Raw genomic sequence first — 9006 nt, 5'->3', positions numbered from 1 at the left:
GCAGGAACCAGCAGCAGCGCTCTCCTCCCTCTGCCCAAACCCCCGACCTCAGCTGCCCACCACCACTCCCCTGTGTCCCTAGAAGAGCTCATCCCTCCCGACACGAGCAGGGCAGTGCAGGCTGTTGGCTCTGCAGCAGCCTCCCAGGACCTGGCAGAGCCCCACAACCACAGGAATTAGTGCTGATCCCTTTGGAACCGCTCAGCCTCTCCCAGGCAATATTTTTGGTTTGGTTTATTTTTTTGCCCACCCCAAAGGCTCTAGAAAAGGTTTGGGGTGATTGTGCCTGGCAGGGAACACCTGGGGCGAGAGCAAAGCTTCACTAATCCTCTCCATTCTGCTCTGCTGACAGAGAATCTGCGAGACCTGCTGAAGAAGAAGGTCTTTGAGGCAACGTTTCCCCTGCACGAGGTGAGGCCGAGCACATGGGTGCCTGGGAGGAAAAGCTGTGAGAGGCTGGGGAGCAGAACTGGGTGGGGGAAACCTTTGGGTAACGGGGGCTGCATCACATGATGAGCACGACAAAGCTCCCGACAGCACCAGGAGCTGGGCTGGGGTTTAAGGTCACCCTAATATTCCTGTATCCAACCAACTTCTCTGCTCTCCAGAAAGAAGAGGTCAGGGAATTCCTAAAGGAGAAATGGGCTCGCTGGAGAGATATATTTTGCCAACAGCCGATTGAGAAGATCAGGTAACACCAGCAGAAGAGGCACAGCAGATCCTTCCAACCGAGAGGTCCCACCTGAATCCCAGAGAGCCCGATGGCCTCTGCCAGGCTCCGGTCTTTCCTTTTAAATCTTTAGTTTGGATCTGGCTCTTCTCACAAGTATTTGGCTTCTTCTGAAACCAGCAAAGCTCTTACCCTGAGGGGTATCCCCGTGGCCCCGAGCTCCATCCGCTAGTTTTGCGGTATGAAAAAACCCCCACATCTGCGGGGTTTTTAATTAGCTGGTTTCATTTTCAACCACACACTCCCATGATCAGGAGGAAGGGAAGGAGGGAGCAGAGCATCGGAGCAGCACGTCCAGCCTGAGGCTGAACTTGGGGTGTTGAAGGCAACAAGGGGCTCCTATCACCGCGTTAAAACTGAGGGAAGAGCACAGCTCAGGTTTTAAAAGGGGAAGAAAAGTAACTCTCCATGGCCAGGGGAAGGAGGGCAGAAGATGCTACTTCATGAAGTGGCTTTGTTAGGGGATGAAGTATTAAAATGGAGAGCTGCTCTCCTTCCTTAAACATTTGTTAGTTTACAGCTCTGGCAGAGGCACCAGGGACTCTTCACGTCTCCATGGTGTACGAGACTTACCAGTTCCAAGGTCAATGCATCATGACTTGTTGCTATCACAGAAGGATTAAGGGGCTGAGCATGAAGCTGGGGTGAAATTGGGTTTTTTGTTTGTTTTAAGCAAAGGCCAGGGAGCACATCACCACCTTTGGTTGCCAGTATAAAGTTAATTCCCCTGGAATCCAGGAGGGGAGGCAGGTCCATCAGTCAGTAGTTACCAGCATTTCTTACCCATCTCTCCAACCCTTGTCCCCACACCAGAAAAACTGAGATGTTGCCCCATAAAAACAAGACACGAAAGCAGGGAGAGAGCTGAGCCCAGACGGAGAAATTGCTTTGAGAAACACGGCAGCCTGCAGCCCCCTCAGCTGCTTCAAGCCCTAAAATTGTTCCATAGGCACCGATTGCAACTCGGTCCCCCAACCCCTCCCACCCCTCTCACCTGGCCCATGGGCAGTCGGACCCCACACAGACACCTCCCCTCCAGTCAGACCCCCTGGGCTCCCCCAGCAGAAAGGCAGAGGCAGCGCTTGTGGGACCACATCCAGTTCATAAGCCAGAGCAGCTCTCCCTGCAGCACACCGACCAGGGGAAGAGGGGAGAAAAAAATGAGGGAAAAAAAGAAATAAGATCTCCCTCCTTAGTCTGCATCAGTCGCCAGGTTGACTAAGGCAGCTGGTGCCCCACACCGCGCCGTGCAGACCGAGCAGCCCCCACATCTCCCTGTGTTCCCCTCCCAGCACGCCTCAGCCACGCAGCCCCAACATGGGGGGACATTGGCAATGTCCACGACCCACTTCAGTGCATTCCCCCTCAGTCAGAGCACCAGGAGACCCAGCTGCATCTCCTCGCACGTGCTGCTGCCAAAATCCCCTGGGAAATGCTGCACCAGGGTGGTTCCTCCAGCTCCTCTGCTCGGTTGGGCTGAATCCCCCAATCCCACCAAAATCCCCAGACATGCAGAGAGCACTGTCCCTCCTGGACCTGACATCCCTTCTGGGGTGGAAGAGCATTTTCTAGTGACCCCTGACAACATGGTCTCCTCCACTGGCCGCAAACCACATCTCACCTTCCCTTCCAGGTGCTATTTTGGTGAGAAGGTGGCCCTGTACTTCGCCTGGCTGGGCTGGTACACCTACCTGCTGGGGTTCGCTGCGGTGGCTGGGCTGGTGGTCTTCGTGGCTGGGATTACCATTTTCAACTCCAGCCAGGTGAGGTAAGGCAGTTGGGAACACTCAGCACCCATCCTGTTCACGAGCCTTTGCTGCACGTGTGGCTTTGAGCCGCTGTTCCTCCCCTTTGCTTCCCTCTACACCTCTCTCTCCAGCAAGGAGATCTGTGAAGCCAGTAACACCATCATGTGCCCGCTCTGCGACCAGAAGTGCCCGTTCTGGCTGCTCTCCGACACCTGCACCTACGCCAAGGTAGGTAGCTGCCTCCCCAAGACAGGTTCAAGGCAGAGGGTGGGGAACACTCCCAGTTTGTGCTGTCCCCACACCACCAGAAGGAAAAGCCACGCCAGCAAACTGCCTACAACACAGAGGAAACCTCCAAGAACACGTGCAGTGAGGAGGGGGTGTCACCTGGTTGCGGTCTCCAGCACCAAGGAAGAGTTTCCCACTAACAAGTCCCACTGCCCATCCCTATCCCATGTTTTCCCTCCTGCAGCACCTTTACCTGTCCTGGGGAGAAACAGGGTGGCATGAGGAGCACAGAGGCCTCTCCCCAGACCCCCAGGTCTTCCACCCCACTGCCCTCATCACACTCTTCCTTGATCTTCTCCAGGTCACTCACATGATTGACAACGAGGGGACGGTTTTGTTTGCCATGTTCATGGCGATCTGGGGTAGGTGTCAATGTCTTGGTGCCAAGAGCACACAGCTTGGAAGAGTGGGGAGATCACCATGGCTTAGGGGGAGAGCAGGTAGAGAAAAATGGGACACCAACACAGCTTCACCATTCAGGGGCTTTTCAGTCCCCACCTCCTCTTCTTCCAGGGCCATCAGCTCCCCTTCCAGACAAAGCAAGGGACAAAAATCACCCCAGCATTTCCCTTCAGCTCCCCAAACACTCCTTACCTGTCCTGCCAGAGACCTTCACCCACCACAACCCTCCTGCAAAGCACCCAACAGCCTCTCTGGCTGGGCTTTTCTAGCAGCTGCCTGTAAGTGGTTACAGCTGCAGGAGGAGGGAGGGACCACCAGATCCCTCCTCAGCCTCCCCAGATTGCTGCCTGATCCCGTAGCTGCTGTGGAACCAGCACAGCAGATCAATAGGCTCTGAGCTGATGTAACCCCATCACCACATTAGCCACACATCTCATTTGGCTTCCACCACCACCACCCTGCAGTGTGGGCTGGGTGTTTCACCTGCGAGACCACAGCTGGAGCAGGTCACAGATGTGGTCTTGCGTGTCGCTGTGTGCTGGTTTACACAGGGACAGGCTCAGGAAGGTCAATCCAGATCAACAGGAGTGGTTTTGGATGAGGTGTAGCTGTGCTGGGGTGCAGTGCAGGACATCTCCTCCACTTGAAAGTGTGTTTCTCATTAATCCAGAACAACGTGTCTGGCTGGTGCCAGGTAAACGTGCCCACCACAGCAGAACAGCCCCGGTGCCCACTCTGGTTTATGCCAAACCCCCTGCAGACATCAAGAGCTGGCCTGGCTCCCCGTGAATGCTCACCCACGTGCCTCCATCCCCATCCCCACGTGGGGCCCAGCACTCACTGCTGCGTGGCCGGGGTCCTCCCCAGTCACTGGGATGTCCTTCATGGGCCAAGGGCAGTTGGGGCTGATTTGCCACCAGGTTGGGTGGTGATGTGACTCGTCCTGCTCTTTGGGATGGAGAGGTGACTTCATCTCCAGAGCCATCCCGCTCTCTCCTTCTCCCCTCAGCCACGGTGTTCCTGGAGCTCTGGAAGAGACAGAGAGCCACCGTGGTCACCAACTGGGACCTGTACCGGTGGGATGAGGAAGAGGTGAGGATGTCATCTTTCCTTCTTAGCGCTTCCCTTCTTGGGGCAGGGGTCAGCTGGACCTACAGAAAAGACACGTCTCAGGGACCCCCTTGCCCAGCTTGATTCTCATTAGATGTCAACATCTAATGGAGACACTTAAACAAACAGCAAAGCAAACATCTGCCAGTCCCAGGAGAGACAGAGCCCTCCAGAGAGTTAAGCAGACACTAGCCACCTCAGTGCACTGCTAGTCACCTCCCCACCTACCCAAGGGCTCGAACTCAATCAGGACTGGCCACACTGTTGTGGGTCGCGTTGGGTGTTCATCCCTGTCCTCCTCTGGTGCTGCTCATCCTGTATCTCCATTAACACGCCCACCCCGGACCTTCCACTACCTGGGCACAGCTCTGCTGGATCCTCTCTCCCATTTTTTGATTTTATTTATTTTGCAGGAGGAGCTGGCTATGGAGCTGATCAATAACTTGCAGCATGAACCCCGGAAGTACCAGCACTCCTACTTCCGCAGCACCATCATACTCCTCTTGGTTCTGGTGATGGTATGTGCCAGGGTGAACATGGGGAGATCTGGCTTAAGGGCACATGGGCTTTCCTCCTTCCCTCCTCACTTCACTGCAAGATCAGCACCTCAGGGTCTCCTATTGCTGGAGAAAAGGCAGAAACCATGTTGTTAGGGTGGGTCCGTGCCCATCACAGGGATCCAAGCTCACACCTCGCTGTGCTGATGGGAGAGGCCAACCACCCTTTCGGGATCTGGGCAGAAGGCTCTGCTCCCTCAGTAGAAGGTGGTGAGGACCAAGGCAGTAACACAGAGGGTAGGAAGAAGCAAACCACTGCTGTCCTCATTTCTCCCCGTGGGCTAACAGAGTCTAGGCGAGTAGTTCAGGTGGAGACATCCACCTTATGAACCTCACACCCCTCACTGAAGAACACTGGCTGGCATTTGAGGCCATGTCCAGAGGAGCTCTGTTGAAGGGAGCCGTGGTTTGAAAGGCTGGTGGTCCTCAGGTGGGATGAAGCCCATGCCCTCCATGCACGGCTTCTCACCACCCTGTTGCCCTCCTCCACAGATTGCTGTGCTGATCGGCATCGCCCACGCCCTCGTCATTTACCGAGTGATAGCAACGGCTTTCTTCACCCAGAGTGGCTTTGAGTTCCTCCGCGAGCAGGCCAACACCATGGCGGTGATGACGGGGGCCGTGCTGCACTATGTCACCATTGTCATCATGACCAAGGTGAGGAGTGAGACACGGGGTGGGCAGTGGGTCTTCTCCTTGCTTGTCCACCATCAACCCTTCCCTCTCGTGCTACACCTCTCTTCTGCAGGTCAACAGGCGTGTGGCCCTCTTCCTCTGTGACCTGGGTAAGGAGAACTGGGGGCTATCTCCCACCTGCCCCCACAGCATATGGAGCTGCCCAGCAGTGACCCTTGGTCCCCAAAAGCAGCCAGGCTCCCAGCCCCTTCCCTTCCTCCACCATCACAAAGCATCTACCAGGCAGCTCTTGCGGTGCAGGTCCCCATGGGAGGTCAGCAGCCCTCCAACACACAAGCTCACCTGTGGCTCACGTGCAGGCAGCTGCCTGTCCCTCAGACACATTACGCTTTGGAGGGGCAGCCACCCTGCAGGGCTGAGACCCAGTATGAGCAGGAAGCCACCACAGCTGCAGGAGAGCTCACAGCATGGTTTTCCTCCCAGCTGAAGGGCCCCTTCTCCCCCAGCTCATGGCTCTGAGGGACCTCCATGCTTAGCTGGGCTCAGCTCCATCAAAGGGCTCAGGCAAAGGGCAGAGAAGGCTCCATGAGGGGCACAGACACCCTTCCAACCTTGAAGGAGCTTTTGTGGCATCCGAGGGGGAGCAGGACAAGGTGCCACCACTCTGTGACCAAGCCCCTACACTTTGCTCCCTTCCCCAGAGAAACCACGGACCTTCTCCCAGCGTGAGAACAACTTCACTGTGAAGCTCTTCACTTTCCAGTTCTTCACAAACTTCTCTTCCCTCATCTACATCGCCTTTTTCCTGGGGCGGTGAGTCGTGGCCAGGGGCCCAGGGGGAGCAGAGGGGAGCCTGGGTTGGGGCCATACATCCCCAACTGTCCCCAGGGTCCAGGGACAGCCCAGTCCCTCCACCCTCCCCGCCAGGCACAGGGACCCCATTTGGGACCTCAGCAGGGCCATGACTTTCCCCGTGGGCATGGTGGGTGGGGGAAGCCCCTTCCCTCTCCACCAGTGCTCGGAGGATGATGCCCCCCATCCTGCACCTGGATGTTCATCCAACGGGGGTCACTGATGGGGCTCAACAGATATCGCTGTTGTCACTTCCTTGCTCAGGATCAACGGCCACCCAGGGAACTACGTGCGTGTTGCTGGCAAGTGGCGGCTGGAGGAGGTGAGGGACTTGCCATGAAGCTCTCTGACCTACTCCTGCTCTTCCTTCCCCTACTGCCCAGCCAGGCTCTGGGAATCTCAGCTTCCTCCTGCAGAACCTGCCTTGGCCAAACAGCCCCTCGGGCCAGGCCACCCTGCTCACGGGGCACAACTCCTCTCCTCTCATCCCTTCGCAGTGCCACCCCAGCGGCTGCATCACCGACCTCTTCATCCAGATGGCCATCATCATGCTGCTCAAGCAGACCATCAGCAACGTGATGGAGTACTTCATCCCGTAAGCTCTCCTCCAGCCCGCCGAGCGCTCGCTGGTGCTCCTGCGCCTTCAGGACAGCTTCCCAGATCTTACACGGAGTAACCCTGGTCTTTGGGCCAAGACTTCCTCCTTGTCCTTCCTCAGGTCTCCAGGGCTGTCAGTGTCAGCAGTTCAGCCCTGCTGTCCTCTGCAGGCAGCCCTACAAACCGCTCCCTCCCCTTGCAGCTGGATATGCTACAAGCTACGCAAGAACAAGAAGCGCCCCAAGAAGAGAAGCGTGATGTTAGGAGAGGAGGAGGAGGCTGAGGACCCCTGCAAAAGGCAGTGGCTGAACAACTATCGACTCAACGAGGTCTACATCTCCAGCTTGTTTGACGAGTTCTTGGAGATGGGTATGTAACATGGGCAGGGGGTCAAGCAAGGAATGGTGGGCACAGAGCCACGGGCCCTCCTTGGCTGGTGACTCCTGATGCTGGGAAGCCCAACGTAGGCAAGGGAGAGCTCCAAGACCCAGCTCCACGCCCAGCCCCACTCCGAGAGCTCCGGCACACCGAGGAGGCCATTCCCAAAGGAAGAGAGAGCAGGCAACTGTGCTGGCCTTGGGCCCCTGCCTGGGACCGTCCCTTCCTCCCAGGGGTGATGGCTGTGACCCCCGGGTGGCCCCTCTGCCTGGCTGGCTCATCCAGTGCCCTGAGGGGCCCCCACAGATCCCCCTCTCCCACAGTGAGAGGTGGGTGTTCCCTGTGGGGGTTTGGGGTCCCCAAGACAGGTCTATTCCCCCCTTCACCCCTGCAAAGCTTCTCTGACACAAGCCACAAAGCAGGACAAACTCAGACAGTGGTCAGGACCCTGAGGGATGTCCCCTCAGTGGTGGCTTCACACCAGCACCCAGCATTGTCCTCCCCCGCAGTGATCCAGTACAGCTTCACCACCATTTTCGTCGCCGCCTTTCCCCTGGCCCCGCTGCTGGCCTTCTGCAACAACCTCTTCGAGATCCGCCTGGATGCCATCAAGATGATGCGGCTGTACCGGCGCATGGTGCCCAGGAAGGCCAACGACATCGGTGAGATGGGGCCTGAGGAGCACAACCCCTCCTCCAGCGCTGCTGGTTCTGCGAACGGTGCTGGCGTTAAACCCCATCCCTGGTGTGAAGCCCTTGGGTGTCCCTTTGCCAGGGACTCATGTCCCTTCACCATGGAGGCAGGAGAGCCCAGGGAGAGCTGTGGGATGGGGAAGGAGAAGCAACCTCAGACCCTGCAGAGGCTGAGGAGCAGCTTAGAGGCCTCCTTCTTTGAGCTCTTCTGGCCATGCCAAACCCATCCCTGAGCTGGAGCTTCATCTGCAACCCTCGACCAGCGGCAGGGAGCTGCCAGAGCCTCCCTGACCGCTCCTCTCCCGCAGGAATCTGGCTGCAGGTCCTGGAGGCCATCGGCATCCTGGCTGTCATCGGGAACGGACTGGTGATCGCCATCACGTCCGACTTCATTCCTGTGCAGGTCTACAAGTACACATACAGCCCCTGCGCGACGGAGAACAGCACTGACGTGGAGTGAGTGCTGCTGCCCGGCTGCTCGCAGCCCTGTCTGCAGTGTCCCTGCCCACGGTGGCCCTGTCTGCAGTGTCCCTGGCCATGGTGCCCCTGTCTGCAGTGTCCCTGCCCGCGGTGGCCCTGCCTGTGGGGTGGAGGGACAGAGGAGGGTTTCCAATGGCACCATCTTCCAGCCACCTCCCGCTCACACCATCCCCGTGGTGGGTAAACTGGTACTGGTGACTGGAAAGAGCACCACTGACTGCTGGAGAGCTGCAGGACTGCCTGGTGCCTCCCACCCTCCCCCTTCTCCTCCAGGCCTTGGCTCACTGGCCAAGTTCAGTCCAATGGGGCAGAAGCCTCAGACATTCATTTCCCCAGGTTTTGTGAAAATGGGTAGCTGGGGAGGGAGGGAGGGAGAACCCCAGATGGGTGCTGGCTCCCCCAGAATGGGAGAATACAGCCTGTGCTCAGCCATACTACAAGTCACCTGAGAATACACACACCAGGGAAACCTTAGAACCAAAACCTGTGGCAGCCAGGAGTTGTAGCGATCAGAGGACTTTATGTCCTCCAGAAGG

At 57.4% G+C, this 9006-nt stretch overlaps 1 protein-coding gene across 1 annotated transcript in view; it reads left to right on the top strand.

Annotated features, from left to right (window-relative positions):
• The window catches only part of ANO9 (anoctamin 9), a gene marked incomplete at its 5' end in the record, with an annotated part of 9996 nt that extends 1546 nt beyond the window's left edge, over positions 1-8450 (top strand). The window contains 15 exons of the mRNA XM_010171439.1: positions 353-411; positions 609-691; positions 2364-2498; positions 2610-2706; positions 3068-3128; positions 4178-4260; positions 4692-4796; positions 5328-5492; positions 5584-5620; positions 6173-6284; positions 6588-6645; positions 6821-6918; positions 7123-7289; positions 7808-7960; positions 8299-8450. Coding sequence (XP_010169741.1) covers positions 353-411; positions 609-691; positions 2364-2498; positions 2610-2706; positions 3068-3128; positions 4178-4260; positions 4692-4796; positions 5328-5492; positions 5584-5620; positions 6173-6284; positions 6588-6645; positions 6821-6918; positions 7123-7289; positions 7808-7960; positions 8299-8450 — 1565 coding nt within the window. The remainder of the gene's footprint in view (positions 1-352; positions 412-608; positions 692-2363; positions 2499-2609; positions 2707-3067; positions 3129-4177; positions 4261-4691; positions 4797-5327; positions 5493-5583; positions 5621-6172; positions 6285-6587; positions 6646-6820; positions 6919-7122; positions 7290-7807; positions 7961-8298) is intronic.
• Between the last annotated feature and the right edge of the window lie 556 nt (positions 8451-9006).

This window comes from Antrostomus carolinensis, unplaced genomic scaffold (genome assembly GCF_000700745.2).
Source record: "Antrostomus carolinensis isolate BGI_N321 unplaced genomic scaffold, ASM70074v2 scaffold37847, whole genome shotgun sequence".
In the NCBI taxonomy this organism is placed as follows: domain Eukaryota; kingdom Metazoa; phylum Chordata; class Aves; order Caprimulgiformes; family Caprimulgidae; genus Antrostomus; species Antrostomus carolinensis.
The sequence above is the reverse complement of the archived record's forward strand: the minus strand, read 5'-3'. Positions and strand labels throughout refer to the sequence as shown.